The sequence below is a fragment of the Notamacropus eugenii genome, chromosome 6 (assembly GCF_028372415.1).
Source record: "Notamacropus eugenii isolate mMacEug1 chromosome 6, mMacEug1.pri_v2, whole genome shotgun sequence".
In the NCBI taxonomy this organism is placed as follows: Eukaryota; Metazoa; Chordata; class Mammalia; order Diprotodontia; family Macropodidae; genus Notamacropus; species Notamacropus eugenii.
The window spans coordinates 382,389,683-382,411,256 of record NC_092877.1 but is presented as its reverse complement, the minus strand read 5'-3'; the positions used below and the strand labels follow the sequence as shown (position 1 = coordinate 382,411,256).

Sequence of the window (21,574 nt, the reverse complement as noted above, 5' to 3'; positions counted from 1 at the left end):
TGGAGATGAGAGACTACTTCATTTTTGTGCCTATCATCTCATTCCTTAGAACCATACATGAAACAGAGTACTTACTGAAACTTTTCATTCAACCCTTAAACCCAATTAAGAAAAAAAAAGTTGTAGACATTGGAGGCAGGGAGAATATCAATCTTTCTACACTATGTAGAGCCTACAGCTATGTCAATGTACTTGCGTCCTGGGGAATAATAAAATGGTCTTAGTGCTTACTTAAAATGAGTCAATATTCTGTCAATGTAGAGAGACTGAATATGAGGAGACAGAGGTCAGGAGTCCTGTAGGGCCTTTTTTACAATGAGATAACACAAGGGCGGTAGGCTGGAATACCCACATATTTTGTTATCCACATGCCCAAGGAAAGGAAGTAGCAGACCTTTTCTCATGGGGATTTTCTTCAGGGTACTTCCTGGGCCCACAGCCACACTTGTCTCCAAGATCCTGGTACATAAAGCACCATGTTAGAATGGGTCAGTGATGATTCTGTACCTCAGATTGAGATGGATGCTTCATCTTTCAGCTGCCCCTTCTTTTCTGAGGGGCTAGGAAACTGTCACCTCTAAGAAAAAGATTACTTTTTTGTTATTTTACTTCATTCCTTCTTTTCTCTTCAAATCCTTTCATTCTTCTTATCTCTTTTTTTCTGGCTTAAACCCCGTTCTCAAGACCTTTGCTTCTAAGACAACTTTTCCTTGGCTCTGCTCTACCTTTGAATCACCGTCTCACCCTTCTTCTTATTTTGATTCCTAGGGTTCTCAAAAGTAGTTATCAACTTTCAGCAACAGGGCTTCTATTCTCCTTTCCACCTGGATCCCCTCTTCCTAACATTGCCAATGCCAGCCAAAGCACCAAACCCAATTCTATTTCTTCAGTTCTCATCATACTTGCCCTCTTTGTTCATTTTCTCTTTTAAAAGTCTCTAGCATCCTGCAGTCTTCTGGCTTTTCCTCTACCGCTCTAGCCATATTTCTTCAAGGCCTCTTTTCCTTTTTTCTCCCCTAAATGTTAACTTTTCCCAGTGTCTGGTTCTTGGCTCTTTTCTCTTTCTCTCTCTTCCTTCTGTTTTTTCTTCCTTCATTCCTTGATTTCCTGATCCACTGTCATGGCTTCAAATAGAAATACTATGTAAAAACGTAACAGCTCTGTGTCTTCATACCCAACTTCTTTCCCAATTTCCAGACCTCCATTTTCAATGGTCTTTTGGACAGCTTCTTCTGGATTTCCTGTTAGCAACATCAGTTGTCTTATTAAAAACTCAGGTCACCATCTTTTTCTCCAAAATGTGCTTGCCTCCTGACTTCCAGATGTTCACTAATAATACCACCAATCTCTTTTCTGGTTTCTTCCCTCCTCCCATTCTCTAATGTAATCAGTGCCTCCGTTCAGCCGATTCTATCTCTGCTACACTAAAATGAGCAATGATTTTGAAGTATGAAGATTTATGATCAAATCCTGCTGTTGTCACCTGTGTGACCTTGGGACATCCTTTAAGCTTTCTAGTGCTCATCTTCCACATCTATCTAATGTGGAGTTGTCCCATCAGATGCCCTGCAAGGAGTCTTTTAGCTTTACATCTAGGATTCTTGGATTCTTCTCTGCATTTCCCCAGGCATGCCCTATTGAAAATCTTTATTATCTCTTAACTGGATTATTACAGCAGCCTCCTAACTGGTCTCTCTGCTTTCATTCCATACACCATTTTGCTGGTGAAATAATTTCCTGATTACATATCTCTAATGTTACCTTATTGTCAAATAACCTCAATGTCTCCCCATTGTGTACTAGATAAAATTCCCTCTAACTTAGCACTGAAGGTCCCACTTCACATGACTCTAGTCACTTCTCCATCTTTATCTCCCACTTCTCACAGGCTGCATTCCTATCAAACTCACTCTTCTAGAACTATAAACTTTCCCACAGTACTGAATAGCAATTACTTACACATTTTGTCTAGGTTTGGAGTTACTTACATACATATCTTATCTCGTACAAGAAGGATCATTGGGCAGGGAATTGGACTTCAAGAAGGAGCAGGAGAAGGTATTTGGATTCAGAGGACCTATATTCAAATCATGTCTCTGCTACTTACTAGCGTGTGACCTTGAACAAGAAATTCCTTGTTCTTCTGGAAAATGAGGGGGTAGGACTAGATAACTTCTGAGGTCCTTCTCACTCTAGATCTAGGATGCTATGATCCATAAATCCATGACCTCATCCTGCCTTTATCATTTAATACACGTGTAATTTTGGGCAAGTAGCCTCTAATCCCTGAGCCTCACTTTGTTAATCTGTAAAATGTGAGTAATAATACCCAAAGAATAAGTCCTACAACTCCCAGTGAGATTCACATGCAATTGTTATAAGAAGCCCTTTGAGAACATTAAGGAGTTCGATGGTGGTGATCATCATTACTGATACTAAAGCCTTTGGGGCAGAGATGAGGACTTCTGAACCACTCACTTACGACACCGCTTAGCGCTCCATGGAGTGGAGTCTCCTAAATATTTGTTGACAGTGTATGAGTCTGGAATGATGGATATCCTTACTTGAGGCTTCATAATTCTAATATCTGATTTCCATCAAGTCAATAAGTATTTATTAAGCAACTAATACACGCACACACACACATGCACACACATACACAGACTTCCCAATTTCAAAGAGTTCCCAATCTAATGGGGGTTGTGTTCACTCTTTGTTGTCAAAGAAGATCACGCCATCAGAGAAATGATGACATGACTTGCCCTTGACTTTGTTTTGAGTGAGGGAGGGCTGTGCAGGTCACCAGCCTCAGTTCTCCTCTGGAGCCATCTGGATCCAGTGACCTGGATGTCATCAGAATGACTGGAGATGACCCAGGATGCGATGGGAGACCTTGGCCTAAAGGTGCTAAGGTCTACTCAGGAACTCATTTAGGGTGAGATGAAGAGAAGGGAAGGGAAGGGAAGGGAAGGGAAGGGAAGGGAAGGGAAGGGAAAGGAAGGGAAGGGAAGGGAAGGGAAAGGAAGGGAAGGGAAGGGAAGGGAAGGGAAGGGAAGGGAAGGGAAGGGAAGGGAAGGGAAGGGAAGGGAAGGGAAGGGAAAGGAAGGGAAGGGAAGGGAAGGGAAAGGAAGGGAAGGGAAGGGAAGGGAAGGAAGGGAAGGGAAGGGAAGGGAAGGGAAGGGAAGGGAAGGGAAGGGAAGGAAAGGAAAGGGAAAAGACAACACACAAACTACTACGTGCAATCAAATTGTAGAGAGGATAAATCAGAGATAATCTGTGAAGGAAGGCAACGAGATTAAGGAAGCACCACACTCTTCTGGACCCTGGCCAAAGTGACTCAGTTGGGGGCACTTAATTCAACTCAATAACCACACATTAATGAATAAACTCCAACCACAGGACAGTCTGTAAAATCAAATATAGGTCCCTCTGGTTAATGTTTAAAGCCCTTCCCAAGCTTGCTTCAACCTCCTTTTGCAACCTTATTCCACATGACTCTCTTTATAGTCCATTCATACAGGCCTTCTCTCTGTTTCAGACCCATCTCCTGTGGCCACGCCTTTCTATTGGTTGTCCTCCATGCTTAGAAGGCACTCATGCACTATCTGCATCCCTGGTTCCTTCAGAATTCTCAGAAAGTTCCTTGTGGACATGCCCCTCCTACTTGTGCCTTCCCATCACTTTGTATTCATGGGTGACTTAGATCTTCTCTTTTTCCTTAAACACTTACATGTGTCTCCCTGATACAATTCAGAGAAGATCTCTGAATGTAGACATTGTCATTTTCTTCTCTCTATTCCCACTCCTTAATAGTCCCCAGCACACAGTAGGTGCTTAATAAATACTTGTTAATATATTGAGATTCAGATATAGCAAGGATCTAGTATAATGCCTGCACACAAGTGGCCTTTAATTGATATTTACTGAATGGACCCACCATGTACCTGACACATATACTGGAAATAAGCCTTTTGTTCTCAAATGCAGGGAGGTAGCTCTTATATGGTAAAGCATGATTTCTGTTTCCAGATGGCCCCCAAGTTAGGGGTCAGGAGTCAGTCAATCAAACAATTCACAAACACTTCTTACACACTTACATGCTAAACGTGGACCACAAAGAAAGGCAAACCAAGGTCCATGACCTCAGAGCTCACATCAGAATGGGGGAGACACCACGCCCCAGACTCAGCACATGAGGGATACATACAATGTAAACTGAAGATCATCTGAGAATGAAATGTAGTGGAAGGCGTGACCTCAGAGGGGCAGCATGGAGGAGGGTCCTGAATGTCCCTAGGACCCCCCAGCCTGTGCCCATCTCTGCTTCTTCCCTGCCTGGTCACCTGAACTCAGGCATTCTTTGGCTTGTCAAGACGTCACCTGTTGCCATCCCTCCTCCCTCCCCAGAGGCAGGTTAGGACATCCTAAGCCTGGAAAAGCCATCCCCTTGTAGCCAGTGGCTTTCATAGCTGGGCTGGGCTTGGAAGTGCAGTTGTGCAGATTGACACAGAGCTCCTAGGTCAGTATGGGAAGGTTGTGAGAACCCAAGGGCACCTGCCCACCAGGGCAAGGGTCAGGAAACCAAGAAAGGCCAAAACCACTCAATGCAGTCACAGGGTCTAATAGAAATATGCCGTGTTCATAGGAAAACTTCAGATTTTAACACAAAACCAAGTCAGGTGTTATTTGGGCTCGTTCTGTTTCTTTTCCCCTCATGGTCCTGACCAGGTTTTCTATAACCAGGAGTGTTATGAGGCTCAAGTGACGAAGAATGGAAAGCATCTTGCAAATCTTAAAGTACTATGGAAATGTCAGTCATCATCGTCATTACCATTATTGTTATTATGAGGTAACAGTCCCAAAGCCTCCAGGTAGTGACAATTTCATTTCCAGAACCTTCTACCACACCCTTGCCAAGCTCAAGCAGTGTTTATATGGCGATAGAAGGGTGTGTTGCTCAAAAGTCAACAAGCAGGTACTTGTAAGCTGGTTAAAACTGGCTCAAGCAACCTCAGCTCAAACAATTTAACTCTGGGACATTTTTGAGTCGAGGTGTCTTAAGATACTAGGAATGTAGAGATTCAGAGTGGAAGACATGAAAGATGCAAAAAACAAATACTGAATGCACTCTCTGCCACAAGGAAGGAGTGAATGGGATGTGTTGACAAAAGAGGTATGATTATAATTTGAAAATGTAAATAAATGACAATCCCTGGCCCACTCACCTTGGAATCTGAGTACATTTCCTCTCACTCTGTCTTTTTACATCTCTGTCTCTGTTTCTGTCTCTCTCTGCCTCTCTCTTTTTCTCTCTCTCTGTCTATGTCTCTCTCTCTGTCTCTTTTTCTCTTTCCTCTCTGTCTCTCCCTCCCTTATCAGTACAATAATATATCATTATGATAACATATCTGTATATACATTACATTATAAATGTATATCCACATACATATACACATACCTCTGTAGTATAGACAGTTTCAGTTTTAACAGATTAAAAGACTTTTGGAACATCCTGTATACAGCTGTGTGCCTATGCACTAATTAAAGAAACACATACATACAAGCACATGCATGTGCACATATATATAAGCATGTTATCTATATTTATTTACCTTTAAAGAGATATAAGCAGCAAGTGAGGACAGCACCAGCCAGCAGGCATCCCAGGGCACCTGCCATCCCAAGCCAACAGGACCAGCCAAACTTGTACTGGATGCCCAGAAATATATTGTGTAGAACCAAGGAGGTGCGTTCCACATAGACGTCGATGGCATACCACACGGAGCCAACAATTCCGGGGACACCTGAAACAAAAGGGACTCAATGTAGGCAGACTCAGCCTGGGTTGTGTTGACTACAGGGGCCCTAAGCCAGCCTCACACAACAGGGGCAGGGAGAAGAGGCCTGGAAGGAGACCCAAGAGACTGGGACAGCCATGCTAGCTTTGCCTCTGTCTACCATGTGGGGAGGGCATTTTTCCTCACTGAGTCTCAGTTTCCTGAACATCCTATGAGAATGAAAGGCCCTCAAGAATACTGACTGGTTTTTTCTTTTTTCATTTCATCTCCAGAATGTAACAGAGTACCTTCACATAATCAGAACGGATTGGAAAATCAGCATGGACATGAGTTAAGAAAAGTCGTGTTCCAATCCAACCTTTCCAGTTGACTCTCCGTGTGAGTCTGGACACAGGGTTTTGATTCCTCATGTACACAATATAGATGATCCTCCTTGTAGCATCTGCCTCCCAGAATGTTACACATCTCACACAAGAGAGCGTTTTCAAAGCATCTCAAAAACGGACACCACACACCAGTTAACATTATTAAACAAATTACAAGCAAGTTCCATATCACACTAACATGAAATAAATGATGATTATCCATTCTGACTGAACTGAATATTTTAGTGAACATAGTCAGTCTCCTTTCCACTCTAAATCTGCAATCCTACACTTCACAAGGTCCCTAAAAACCTCTAAAAGAGGGAGGAAAATAATCCAGCACCTGTTAAAATGCTCTTTTTCTGCCCTCACACCAAATAGCAAATGAAGATCAAATTGACCTGCTTGTTTTCATCAATGTTATTCACGTGTTCAGGTCTGAAAATATGGCAAATCAACATTGCCTTTCCACACATCTCCTTTGACCTTTTGAGAGAGGATGTGTGGTTTTCCTGGCAAAGCTGGGGATGGAAAGAAAGAGCATTCACTGCTATTTGTTCCCCCCCGGTACCTAGAGGGGCAACACAAAAGTCCTCATCTCATACTGTGCCTTTGTTGCTTCTTCTGCCATATGGAGAGAGAACATTTGTCACATTCTACTTGGAAGCAGTATTGTAGAATGGAAATAGTTCTAGATATGGAATAAAACACCTGGGTTGGATTTCTGGTTCTTCCACTTAACTTTGCCTCTAACCTAGTTCAAGTCCCTTTAACCTCACTGTGCCTCAGTTTCCTCTTCTGTAAAAAGATCCCTTCTAGTTTTAAATCTATGATCTATGAGTTTTTGCTTTACAAAGCTAGTTTTACATTCCATGAGACTGTAAACTTCTGGAAGACAGGAATTGCACCATGTTTCATCTTTTTCAATTTTTTAAAAAATTTCCTTCAGCAGTTACACAGTATCTTACCTCAATGTCTTGAGGTTATGTGATTTGTGTGGGTGTGTCTGCCCACTCCACAGCCTCACTGGATCTTAGATGGTTTTGGTGACTTGCTGTGCCTGAAAAATCATTCCCCTAAGGCCAGCCTGGTAATCTCTGGATTTAGCAAGGCTGGTCCTCAGGAGAATAGACCCACAGTCCCACCATGGTCACATAATCAAAGGCTTCCCCCCTTGGAAATATGTGCTGGAGGTCATCATCCCTTGCCAATGGCTGGGGAACCCTCTAATCCCCTTCTGTGAAGACACCCAAGTATTAACATTTCTTGAAGGTTTGTGGATTTGACCTAAATTCTTTCTTTTATCAGTTATGGCAGTGCAATGAGGAATCATCAAGTGAGCATCTGGGTCTCCCTGGGATAAAACAGACTTAGACTGTGGTATGGCATTCTCATAGTCACTGTTCCCCATGGATTTGTGTGTGTTTGTTCCTTCAAAAAATTGTCCAGTGAAAAAGGGAGGCAACTTGGTGTGCCAGAAAGAATTTTGGTTTCAGAATCCTAGAGCCTGGTTTTGGAACCCAGCTCTGCCATTTGATGACAACGAATCATTCCACCTCTTTGAACCTCAGTTTCCCCCTCTGCAAAATGAGGGGTTGGGCTGAATGGCCTCTGAGGCCCTTCCAGTCAGATACAGGATCCTCCAGTCTCTGAGTCATTGACTTCACCCCCCCACCCTCTCAAATACCTGCTATCACCAGCAAAATTCCTGCTACAAAGCAGATCCGGACTTTGATGAGAGGCTCATTGGGGAGGAACTTCACACAGTGTAGCCCAAGTAGCAGGGAGAGGAATCCAAGGGCAGCCAGGATGTTTGCCGTGATCATTAAAGCCCGGGTCGCCACCAGCTTCACTAGAAAAGCAGGACAGGTAGTTACAATGAGACAGAGGGAGAGATTCGCCCCAAAGCCCTAGACTGAATCAGGTCCTCTCAGGTCACAAGATTATCCAAAAGCAGAGGGCCAGGACCCTAGTACATAGAAGGTTGGTATGCTGGCATGCAGAAGGCCAGGAACCTGACATGCAGAGGGCCATAACCCTCACAGACAGTTCAGCAATCTAGCAGTGCCTGCCCATCAGCCTGACAGGAGACTCCATTTAGCATGGATGGGATAAAACCCAGGGGCACAGAATTCCAAAAATTCTTTCTTCTTTTCTTAGGCTCCTAAAGGGAACACTGTGGCTTGAGGATGCTCGAAATTTTGCTGCCAATAAAAAAATTTTTTTAAAGATCTGGTGGATCTGTAGGCTGGGGCCAATGTGGGTCAGAGAGCTCTTCAAACTAGCCCATCATGGATCTTCTCTGGACAAATTCATACAAACGCCAAGTAGATCTAGCCAAAATTTCCTTCTCAGTTCCCAGCAGGTTCCTGACCAGGAATTCTGGAGCCCTGGACAAATTCCATTTTTGCTGGGAAGGAGGGGGGAGAATGCAGAAAGGGACAGGGGACAGTACAACTACAGTTACTGGGAAAGAGGGAAAGGGCCTCAGGCTGGCCCCAGTGGAGGTCTGGCTGGGCAAAAGTTGGGTTGGAAATCAGACGTTAGGGGTGGCCTAGGAACAAATGTGCTAGAGGGTGGTATGGGAAAGGTTAATGACCACAGAGAAAGATATGGGGTCACCCTGAGGAGAATGCAGACTATCCATAAAAGAAAACTCCCCATCCTAAGGAAAAAACCCACTCTTTCCCTAGATTTTGGCACCCTCGCACAAAGCCCCATTGGCCACATTTTAGTTCAATTCCTGGCTTCCTTCAGAACATTAAGATGGTATATGGTATCGTTTATCAGACTGACTCTAAAAGTGTGCACATGGGGAAGCTGAACAGAGTCTTTCCATAATTACAATGGGTAGGAATCTCTGATAAAGTAACAGGGACAGAGGACATTTCCTCTGAGAAGACAAGAGAGAGAAGAAAGCAGAAGTGGCATCCATTTGGGGTGAAGGATTCAGGGACTCAGACAAGCCTTAAAACCAAATGCTATTCTCATAGAGGGACCACCCTGGAAATGATCAGGAGGCCAGAGATGACTCCGTGGCAATGGAACACTCAGCTCTCTGGCTTTGGCTACAATCAGATGCCATCAATTTGTACGTGAGTCTCTGTCAACTTAAATCTTTGGAAATTGAGAAAGTGGTAAGAAAAGTGTTCCAGGCACGCATCCTGGAAATACAAAACTGGGTCTCAGATATGGGGATTTGGGGAGCATATCTCTGACTTCATTGGAATGAGAGACCACGATATGCAAATTCTCTCTTCCAATGCAGATCAGTACCAACTTTTCAACGGCTAAGAGGTAAAATGACTTGGTTCCTGCGTGTCAGAGACAGGGATATGAAACTATGAAAGGCAACCTTAATCAATAAGCCCTGAGTTTGAATCCTGCTTCGGACTCAAACTGGGCAAGCCCAGGGAAATCATTTCATTTCTCATTTGTAAAATGAGAAGCTGGCCTCTGTCCTCTAAGGTCCCTTCCAACACTAAATCTCCAACCCTGATTCCTGAGTCCAAGCTACTATTTATTCCCCCACATCCTGGTTCCTTTCTGTTCCCAATATAGTCAGATGAAATTATGCACCACCATTTAATCCCAATTACTTCCTATTGAGGTTAAAGTAAATCATGACCCAAGAAAAAAGTCTTCTACATAAAATGTGCATAGGAGAAATATGTAATGTCCAAAATTGTCAGCCTTTCCTTTCTTTTTCCACTGTACTGAATGGTGTAGAGAGATTCTGTATCAGGCACAAAATACATATACATTTTCATCCCCACTGAATTATGCAGCCTTATTATCAGGCAGACTCAGGTGAGCCCTGAGACATAACTCTACTGCAAAGTGAGGCTTTTTAGGAAATGAATGTGCTTTTTGAATTATATTAAACATATTTCAGGCACCTAGCACTAAAATGGCATCAGTATGAGCTCTGCTAAGTTACCTGGAAGGTTTGCTACTCTTTCCTAAAAACCATTTTCAGGGAAAGAGCCAGAGCTTTGCTTCATTTGTCAAGAGGACAACAGCTGCCTAGAAGCCCCTGTGCCAGTCATTGGTGCCAGGAGGGACTACAACCAAAGACTGGATGAGCCTATGCTTCTTGACATTCTCATTTTGTTTGGCTGCTGGGCTCAGTTGGATTCAGCAGAAGGTACAGAGGGGAAGGACTGAGAGGAGCACAAATCACGTTTGCTCTTTTCTGGAGATTTCTGCCTTCTGATGTGTAGGAAGACTTCTGACAGAGTCAGGATGGGAAGTGAGAAAGAAAACTCAAGTATCAGGACTGACACCCCTAGATTTACACCACTTAGAGCCAGCACTCCCATGCTGTTTATTGCTTTGCCTTTTGGTGGGGAGGGAAAAGTGATGAGAAAACCTTTTCTGACAACAAGACATCTATAGAGAGAAAGAAAAACTCCTGCTTTGAGAACTGTATGGGAACAATAGCTTAAACACTGGTCATCTTGTTAATTCTGACTACAGAATTATACTGAAATAATAACTGCTTTTTGTGTGTCCTTCATTGTGAGACCAAAAGAGTGTCTACTCCTCCTAACGCTCAAGAGAGACATTTAAAATTCAACAAGCCTGTCTGTAAAGCAGGGAATGGGGAGCCACAGACAACTTTCCAAAGTTAAGCCTAGAGTGGCCAGGCATCCACGGCCAAGCATGTAGTTTGGTACCTGTGAAAGCAGGGAAGGAGGTCTAAATCATACGTACAGGGATGCTCAGCCAGTATGGAGTCATACTCATCACACGTTCGAATGCCATCAAAAGCGTTTGTGACACACTCCCACCAGAGGCCACGGCACTTTGTACTCACCTAGATGCAAAGAAGACACCGTGTGAAAGAAAGTCCATGGACACACAACACTTATTTTGGATCAAAGGCAGATCCCGGCTGCTGGGGTGCCGGTAACAAAATGAACTGGTCAGAAACGTGATGTGAATTCTCTGTAGAGTTTACCATTTTTCCCTAAAGCACTCTGATCAGTCACCATGAGGAAGTTAACTCACTTCCTGATTCCTTAGTGTTACTAATCATGAAGAGAATGGCTCTGAGTGGAGTGAGACACCCATACCTAGCTCAGCCACCCAATGAGTGTTTTGCCTGGAGGAAATGTATTGCCCCTCTCTGGGTTCCCATTCCCAATATCTGGAAAATGAAGTCAGCCTCATGTCACTGTAGGAATGGAGTGCATAATGTCCATTGGGCTCAAAATATGATGCTTTTAATTCTATGGAAAATATAATCATATTCTTCATGTGAAGAATATTGAGTATGCATATAGTATGAATAATGTATAATATTATTACATAGAGATATATTATCTATAGGAATGTAGGGGACTCACAGACTCTCCAAGTCTAGGATATTCTCCCCCTTTGTACTTTCTTAAAATACCCCCAAGCTCAGCTCAGATAGCATCCCGTACACGTGGTCTGCCTTGATTCCACCTCATCCTGCCGCTTGTCAGTCTTCCCTGTTCTAACCCCTAGAAATCACGTTTCATTTACTTCGTACACGTTTTACACGTATTTATGGACCTGGCATATCTTCCCGATAGAGTACAAACTCCTTGATGTCTTTAAGGACTGCTGAATACTTATCTCTGTGGCTCCAACTCAAAGCCAGAGAGTGGGTGCTCAGTCATTACCTGTGGACCTGGTTTAAATTGCCGAATCTTCATCTTGCCTAGAATTCTAACCAGAAGAGATCGGCAAAGAGCTGGCAGTATCGAGCCCGGAGGAGCCCAGGGCTCACCCCATCTTTGGTCCTCAGCAACATTCCAAACGCTGCAGCTGGGATGACGGGGAGAGGCAAATGGAACATCCCTCTCTGCCAGGCTGACAGGGGCAAACCACTTTACCTTGGAAATGTCGTGCTGAGGATTCTAACCAACCGCTTAGCCCTGAAAGGCACCAAAGCCCTGAGACTTTTCATAATTTATCCATAAGCTGAAAGTCACAGTAGATTTCTCAGAACTGCAAACACGCCAAGAGAAAATAGTTTGGAGTATTCTTGGGAGAGCTCATGCATATTGAACAAGGTTAATATTTTTGTTCCTTCTGCCTCAATTAGTGGTTCCTATTACCTTGGAAATCTGAGAATAGCAATAGCCAGGTTTAAACAAAAATTACCTCAGGGGATGAAAGGCTCAGAGATTGTTTCAATTTACTAATCTGGAAGGGAGCTGAGTCCGTAGGGGCAAAGCAAAGGAAGGAAGCATGGACTGGGGACTTGGAGGAGAGATCTGAAAATATTTACCCTTGCAAAAGAAATTATATCAAAGAACATATAAGCAGAGCCCCGCTCCTCAGCATTTGGAACAAAGCCTGGGGAACAAAGACCTGAGAAAGCACAACTGCCTTTTAAAGTCTCCTTCCTCGAGTGGCATCTCTAGGACCACATTTGGATACTCCAGTGATCTGTGAGCTCTACTCACCTCAGGCTCGTGGGATGGTCTTTGCCAAGTCTATTTGGATGAAATGGTGTAAAGAGATCACCAGCATTAAGAAACAGCACCCAGGTCAGGGACTGGGTTTGGGCCTTTCTTTGTACCCACAGTGTGTACTGGCACCCAGTAAGTGCTTAAGAAATACTTGTTGATTGACTCACCATGTATCATTGCTGCCCTCATTGGTGAGTTATTTCAGTTATGTCTGATTCTCTGTTACCCCATTTGGGGTTTTCTTGGTAAAGATACTTCTCCTGCTCATTTTACAGATGAGGAAACTGAGACAAACAGGGCCTGGTCACTAACCTAGTCACCCAGCTAGTAACGGTTTGAAAATCCATATTAAAAACTAGGAGACAGTCTTCACTGTCTAAACTGTTAAGTGTTTTGCATATCCCTGTAAGCCCTAGGTCTTGATGGAAGCCAAAGACTTGAGCAGAGTGCTAACTGTGAACAGTATGACCACTCAAGGAACCAGAAAACTCAACAAGTCAAGCAGCATTTATTAAGTACTTATTAGATGCCAGGTAAAAGCACCAAACATGCACTATGCACTTGGAAAAACACCAAAAGTCTAACAAGGACAATGAATCTTGAGCACTATGGCAAACCAGACATGTTGGGGAGGCAAGGTTCATCTCCATTTTGAAATGTGTGCTCTCAACACCTTCATTCCATAGTACTCAAGGACATAACCAAACCTAGTCAGTAGAGTCAGGGTGGAATTTGGATTATAATGGAATAATTGATAAACACTCAAAAATTCCCTACTATGTACCAAGCACAGGATTCAGTGAAAATGATGTAACAGCCCCCACCCAGTAGAAGCTTAGGTTGTTTGGTTTTAAGCTACAGAGGCAGCTGGGTGGTCAAAACATTATAGAGCTGAACTGAGAGGAATGAAGATATAACCTGTATGACCCTGGATAGGTGACTCAAGTGTCCGCAGTCTTAGTCTCTGCATCTGTATAATGGGGATAATAATAGCACCTACCTCCCAGTGTTGTAGTGAGTCTATTGAGATAATCTTCAGAAACTGCAAATTTGCAACTTTAGAAGGACTAACTAAGCATTGTCTTAGCTATAGAGAGAACCCACAGAACAGGGAGAGTCTATTAAAAGGCTATACCACATAGCTTTCCAGTGAGTATCCAATAACTGCAGCCCAAGAGGTCATCCCCCTGCCATGGCTGAGTCCATTTTCCTGTTATGCTAATTAAGAACAACATGTGGTGAGGAGCATTGGGTTGGAGACTAGAACCTTCTCTCAGGCCAGGTGGGTGGTGTCCTGCTCCACTGGCTCCCTGACCTCTGCCCACAACTCCCCCTGAGAGGACCTCCTCCTGTATGAGGCAGCTTCTGTGTTAGGTGGTAGGAGCCGTCCAAGCAGCCATGCTAAGCTCCAACTGGAAGAATGTTAGCCTGGCCTACAGCCAACATAGGTGAGCCATGGGCACGCCATTGATCATTTACCTGAAGTAAGCATACTTAGGCCAGCAATGAGCTCATTAGAGGACGCAAGGAACCCCATTCCATTAGGCATTAAGGCCAGGGGCACAGCCAGCCACTGACTCTGGTATTCAGCCTCATTCAGGATGTGAGAACAGGGGCTGTAATTAACCCAGCTCCTATTAATGGGCCACTTAGGAGAGACAACCTCAAAGGTGCCTTTGTACAGGGAAGACAAGGTGAAAAGCCTTTATCATGTTCAGTAATTGTAAGCATCAGGAGGGGAAGAAAGGCTGCCCACATCACAGTAAACAGCTGCCCGTTGTCAACTCTGAGATACTGGGCGTGAAGAAGGAGCCTTTAGGGAGGAAAAGCATAACAGACTTCTTTGAAGGTGGGGCTGTTTTCATACTACTAGGGTGGACATTTTCAAGAAATCCTTAGTTGAGCAAGCAGTATTTCGAGCTGACATTGTAATCACCATCTCCTACGAGCTGTGTCTTGAACACTGATCAATAGCACAGATCACATGGGCATGAGCTCATTCCCATCCCTGCTGGGGTGGTGCTGCTTGATTCTTAGAGAGGGAGTGAATGACTTCAACAATGGGGAAAGAATATTATAGTGTCCAGGAGTTCTTCCCTTTGTTTGTGTCAATGACCCCTTTGGCCATCTAGTGAAGTCTGCAGGCTCCTTCTTAGAATATTGTTTCTGGATGCATAAAAATATAATGCATGGAACTATAGAGGAAGCTATAATAAAATAAAGTTATCAAACATTATGAAAGCAAAGTCACAGATTTCCTGAAATCCATCCCTGTGGACCCCAAGTTAAAAACTCGCTCATTAGAGAGACCTCTATCATCCCCTAAATGCCTCTCATCCCACAGAGGATCATCTTCATTCCATCTTCATCTCCAGCATGAGCGGATTCCACAAACAGGGAAGGCAGACTGAGTTAGAAGGTTCCTGGAGGCCCTCACCTGGTCCAATCGGTAACAAACATCAATATCTTTGGTACCTCACTCAACAAGGGGCCCAGTGCCATCTGTGGGTGCTTAATCCATGCTTGATGAGTGATATTGGGTGACTCAGCCATCCCTTGAAAAGGTCCAATGTGGAGTAAGTGTGACTTCCTGAGGAAGCCTAATTCCATGATTAAACAGTTTTAATTCTTAGAAGTTGGGCTGTTGTTGAGCCAGTTCCGAATCCTTTCAAATTCTACCATCTTCTAGAACCAAATAACGAGCATCATTGCTCTCCCTTTCAAATAATTGGAGATCGTTATAATGCTCCCCCACTCACCAGGTTCTTTCAATGAATCCTTGTAGGCCAGCATCTCCCTGCCACTGAGCTCAGCTAGCTTTTCAGCTTCTAAATATCCTCTCTAATTGGAGTCCACAGAACCAAACGGAGGACACCAGCAAAGTCTGACCCTGATGACTACGCTACCTTATCGGACAGCGGCTTTCTTGGCTCCCAGGTCATATGGTTAACCCATATTCACCTTATTATTCACTAAGCTCTCTAAGGGACTTGGTTGGTTGGTTAGTTTTGCTTCCCCTACACAAGGACCACTTCTTTAAGCTGATGTGGCCTTGTGCTTGGGATATAGATTCATGAAATCCTATTTTAGGATGACAAATGGACCCCTAGGAAAAGTCCTCTTATTGGATTTTCATCCCAGTTGTAACCTGCTGATGTTATGTTGGACTGGACTCTGCCATCCAAAAATGAGGCTGAAGCAGAAATGATTTCCATTTTCAAGAAAGGGCAATAGTGGTTGAGAGGCAGTCTTATCTACTCATTAGACTTGAGACTTGGAGTCAGATAGACTTGGATTTGAATTTCACGCTCACCTGCGTCAGTCACGTCACTACTCAAGAGACTCAGTTTTCTTATTTGTAGAGTAGAGATGGTAATAGCACATACCTCAAAGGGTTTCCATGAGGCTCAAATGAGAGTATTTTATAAAGCATTTAGTAAGCCCTATCAAAGTCAGCTCTTCTGAGTCAGGCCCTTCCATTTACAAAGCATTTTCCACCATTATCTCAGGTGATCTTCACATGGTGCCTTTGAGTTTTTCGTCCTTTATGCTTATATTCTCACTACATGTCACAAAGTAGTACCTTAATAAACAGCTGTAGATTGGTTAATTCATTAATGATAAGTGGTTAATGAATATTTGAGTGGCCAATCATCTGAAAAGTGAATATTCTGTATTGCAAGACACTGTTTTGTCTCCTGACATGGATCATATATATGACTTGTCTCTATGGGTCCTACGTGGATAGCTTCCTCTGATGCTTGATGATGGCATAAAGGTAAGCATGGGGAATCAAAGGCTATACCCAGATAGTGGAAGCCACAGCAGGCGCTAGGATAGGCTAGGACCAGTGTTGCCTCATTTGGGGAGGTTTCACCTTAACCACAAAGGGATAATGTCTTTCGTCACAACAACTTTAGACATTCTAGACCAAGGCCTAGAGGGATCCCAGGCTATGTCATTGGAGAAAACTCTCCCAGGGAGGAGCTTCCATACCTGATCTTTAATGGAAGGAGGTTCCTGAAGGCAAAAGTGTCTTTGTTTTGTCTTGAGCCTCAGGCTTTCTGTGTATATGATAGAGCTCATACACTCAAAGACCTTCATAATCTCTCTGCCTGTCCCTCATCCTTTTCCCTTCTTCTTCCATCTACACATATCCCTCTCTCCACACACTCTGCAGTCCAGTGGCACTGATCTCCCGACTGCTCTTCAAACAAGACCCTCCATCTTCTGACTCCAGGGGTTTTCATTGACTGCCCCATCCCCAACATGGAAGGTGCTCCCTCATCTTCTCTGCCTCCTGACTTCCCTCATGTCTCAGCTAAAATCTCATCTTATACAAGAAGCCTTTCCTGACGCCCTCCCACTTAATTCTGACCTCTGAAATATACACCCCGTATATATCTTGTTTCTTCATACTTATTTGCATGTCGTCTCACCCAGTAGAAAGAACTTTTCAAGAGCAGGGATTATCCTTCACCTTTCTTTGTAATCCCAGAATTTGACACAGTGCCTGGCACATGGTAGATAGTTAATAAATGTTTGACTCAGTGACTTGTCCTAGCAGCTTTAGAGAGTCATTGTGGAAGTTTACTGGTGGCAGAGTAAATGGAACTCGGGGCCTGGAGTCAAAAACCCTTTATTACATGATGATTGTTTTCCGTGTATCAAGCATAAGTGAGAAAGAGTAAGTGCACATTTTAAAGATGAGGAAACTATAGAGAAAGAGAGAGAAAACTTCCTCCCAGGGAATCCATGACAGGAATGCTGAGCTAGAGACCCTTACTCAGTCTATATGGCTGCCATTTTCCCTGAGACCAAAGGCAAAGCCCAACTTGTACATCATGTAGCAGTCTGGTTCCTTGTAGATGGCCTTGGGGATGGCAGACCAAGGGATCCTGCAGAATTTATGGCCAGGTCTTTACGTCAAAGCCTAAAGCCTATTCATGCTCAGTCTCTCAGGACACAGATAAAAGGCTGCAGCTAATTCATAGAAGTCTGAGGGGAGAGGTCACCATCAATACAGAAACGTTACATGTGCCTCCTTCTCAGACACTGTAAGAGAGTCCATGGGGGAAACGAGCCCGAAAGCTGTTGCCATTGTTGGGATGGGAAGGAAGCTATAGCTGGAAGAAACCTCAGAGACCAGCTAAGTCAACCTCTTCATTTTATAGAGGATGAAACTAAGACCCACCAAAGAGAAGGGAGATCCCAAGATCCCAAAGGCATGCAGTAGTAGAGGCAGCATTTGAACCCAAATCCAACATTCCTTCTGCTATATCAGTCAAGTGGTATGGCAGAGTGCCAGGCCTGGAGTCATGAAGACATGAGTTCAAGTTCAACCTCAGACATTTATTAGCTGTCTGACCCTGGGCAAGTCACTTAACCTCTGTTTGCCTCAGTTTCCTCATCTGTAAAATGGGTGAAACCAGAACACCTCCCTCAAATGAGATAATAATTGTAAGGTGTTTAGCACTGTGTGAGGCTCCTAGTAAGCTCTGTATTAATAATTACTACAATATGAGCCTGAGAGGCTGGAAGGACGGTGTTCCCCGTACACTAAAAGGCAAGGCGAGGAGGGGTTAGGCAGAAAGAGTTGAGGACATATTGAATTTAAGATGTCTATAGGACATTCAGTTGGAGTTGTCTGAAAGGGAACTGGAGATTTGAGACTGGAGGACAGCATAGGTTAAGGTGAGAATCTTCCACAAAGAAATGGTAATTAAATCCATAAGAGCTGATGAGATTACCAAGTTAATTAGTACAGAAGGAGAAGAGGAGGGGACTGGGGGGGGGGGGTTGGAAGCTGAGGGACACCCATGGTCAGAAGTCATGATCTGGAGGAGGATGCAGCAGAGGAGGCAGAGAAGGAGCGGTTAGAGAGGGAGGAGGAGAGCCAGGAGGGAAAGGAGTCCCAAAAACCTAGGAAGAGGAGAGAATCAAGGAGGAGAGGGGTATCAATAGGGTTCAAAGCTTAAGAGAGGGCAAGGAGAATGAGGATTGAGGAAAGGTCATTGGCATGAGCAACTAAAAACCAATCAGGAACTTTGCAGAGAGATTTTCAGAAGCTTGAAGCTAAGCAGTGGTCAGAAGCTAGAGAGTAAAGGGTTAAGAAGAGAATGATTGGAGAGAATGTGGGGGAACCTATGGTGGATGGTCTTGTGGAGGAGCTTAGCTACAAAGGGAAGAGAAGCTAGAGGATGACAGTCAGTGGGGATGGAAGGGTTGAACAAGGAATTTTTCTGGATAAAGGAGAAATGGGTTTGTTTGTGGGCAGTAAGAAATGAGTCACAGGAAAGGAAAGGATTAAAGAGAAGGGGAAGAGTGGAGATCTCAGTGAGAGGTGATAAGATTGCTTAAACAATGGGAGTCAGCCTTGGTAAAGTGGAAGGCCCCCTCAACAAGCCAGAAAGAGGAGGAGACAGAGGCAGAAGGCACCTGAGTGATAGGACATAAGGAAGAGGGGAAGAGGACAGCTCACAGAATGGCCTCCCTTTCGTCATAAACATACGAGGCAAAGTTCTGAACTGAGAGAATGGGCAGGGAGGGGGAGCCATGGGACGTCAAAGCCAGCTCCTCACACTCCAAATCCAGAATTTTTTGCACCTGACCCTGAGACCTTCATGAGAAGGTTAGTGGAGTTCAGAGTCTCCTCTCACCCTTAAGAAGGTAACTCTGATCCAAACAGTGGGGAGAAAGGCACCTGGTAGATGGTGTCTGTCAGGTGACCATCCTTTCATTCACTTCATTCTTCTTCACTGTAATGACAACCAGCCCAAAGGTAGCCATGGTACAGTGGTAGGATAACTCAGTGTGGAGGCAGGAAAATCTCAGAGGAAGCCCAGCTCTGCCAATTGTATGACCTTCATCAAATCACTCGACCTCTTCAGACCTCAGTTTGCTCATTGTTAAGTGGAGGAAGCTGGGTCAGAGTCTGGCATCTTAACATTTTTGGTGTGTGAGTCATGGCCTCCTTTGAGAGTTAGTCTGTTGAGGACTAGGGATCTTCTCTCTTAATCGTGTTTTTCAGTGAATTACAGAGAATGACAAAGAAAACTATTGCTGAAATATAGTTGACAAAATATTAAAAAGCAACTCATCTCCCCTAGGCCAAAACCTCTTGGGAGTCTATGATCTATAAGACTTTTTCTAGCTCCATATGCAAAGACCCTGAAAAAACCTTTCTTGGTCTTCCTGGGTCTTGCTATATCTGGAAGTACATTTTTCTCATCCTTGTTTCCCATGTCAGTCTCATACGCACAGCCTTCCATGAGTTTCAGGATCATACAATATAATCTCATGTTTTCCTAATTAAATGAATAAAAAAAAGTTTTTCTAACTGATTTATGTTCCTTCTGCCTGTCTCAATTGCTTATTGAATTTCTCATGATCCTTCAAGACAACTGAAATGCCACCTCCTGCACTAAGGCTTCTCTCATGACCTTAAATGGATCTGTTCTCTTCCACCCGTAATGAACAGTGCCTTGTCTGTTGTGGTCTTGGGAATATTGGTTGGTGCTGGACTTCTACTTCAACCTGTCTCATTTCCATGTTCAGATTTCGAGCTGCCTGAAAGTGCCTGTTAACATCAAGTAGACCACTTAGCATTTGATTCCTTTACAAGAGGCCATATGGTTGGATGGTCAAAGTAACCAGTCTGTCATCCGAGGACATCTGCTCCCTTTGTGACAATAGAGAGGTCACAACATTTCTATTCTCACAAAGAGCTGCCCCAGAGTGGAATAAACTGCCTGGACTTGGAAGCTCTGTCTGCCTGATTATCTTCAGTGAAGGCTAGAGAGTCTTTTGTTGGCCATGCTGGCCATACTGATTTCTTTAGGAAGGTGAAGTCTCTCTCTGAGGTCCATTCCGACTTGGAAGTTCTGTGGTTTTGTCCCGGTCTCATCTCTACAATGAAAGACTCAGCCGTTCACTAAGATCCTTTTCAGCTTCACATCTGTTTTTTATCTCCCCCATCTACGCAGTACATTACACACAGAAGCATTTAATAGATGACTTCCAAGTGAATAGATTCAAGCCTTTCTCAACTTTTTTCTTCTGAATGTAGTAAATGCCTGACAGACATTTAAGTTTCTCAGTTGACCCACCAGCCTCCTAAGCAGAGCAAGGAGGGTTTTACAGCATGTGTGAGTCAAGTCCAAAGGGAGAACTGAGGCTATTACAGGCTTGGAGGAGTATTGGTGTACCACCCTTTGCTACAATGTACAGCTGCCAAGTTCACTTAAAGAAGGGGCTATCTAAATTCTGAGCACCTCAGTGCAACATTCAGTAAGTTTCTCTCCCCTTTAGTGAAGGGGCAATGAAAGAAACCCCTAGAGGAAGAGGAAATGTCAGGCTTCCATGAGCTCCCTGCCCTAGAGAAAGAAGCTTCACAGAGTCCCTCTCCTGCTCCTTTGTTCTACTCACATCAGAACCATGGATGGAAATCTGGAAATTCTCACAAATCTGTTTGGCGAAAGAGAGGAAGAATTCATTCCAAGGATGTGAACCAGACTGTTGATGACGTTTTTCCTCCATGGGCTCCAAGTGGACAGGCCTTCCTTAAAAGTTATACTATTCCACTTTAAATGCCAGGATGTGCAAGTGAAATTGTGATGGCACAGCACTGGGGCCACCACCAGCACTTCCAGCTGTGTGAACAAGGGCAGAGCCCTTAATTTCTCTGAAGTTCAGAGTCATCACCTTCAAAACAGGGATATTGAAAGTATCTCATTCAGGGCTGATGAAGATTAGAGCTCATGTGTTATCTCCTCCTTTAGATTAGAACTTCACTAAGATCAGGGACTGCCTTTTTATCAGCTAGATGTCTGGCACTTAGTATAGCACCTACGTGTTGTAGGTATTTAATAAATATTTATTGGATTATTAAAGAGGCAGGTAGATAGATGGATATGGATGGATAGAAAGGCAAAGAGATAGCTACATATAAATGGATGATAGG

The 21,574-nt window shown here is 43.8% G+C and overlaps 1 protein-coding gene across 4 annotated transcripts in view; it reads right to left on the bottom strand.

The window, feature by feature from the left end:
* The window catches only part of CLDN16 (claudin 16), an 87,052-nt gene that overhangs the window by 6,569 nt on the left and 58,909 nt on the right, over positions 1–21,574 (bottom strand). For 2 of the 4 annotated variants that reach the window (XM_072618857.1, XM_072618854.1), the window contains 3 exons: positions 10,880–10,982; positions 7,851–8,015; positions 5,613–5,804 (listed from right to left, as the gene is read on the bottom strand). In XM_072618857.1, coding sequence (XP_072474958.1) covers positions 5,613–5,804; positions 7,851–8,015; positions 10,880–10,982 — 460 coding nt within the window. Of the gene's footprint in view, positions 1–5,612; positions 5,805–7,850; positions 8,016–10,879; positions 11,431–21,574 lie in introns of those variants that run through there. The other 2 variants (XM_072618856.1, XM_072618855.1) reach the window with 2 other exon arrangements.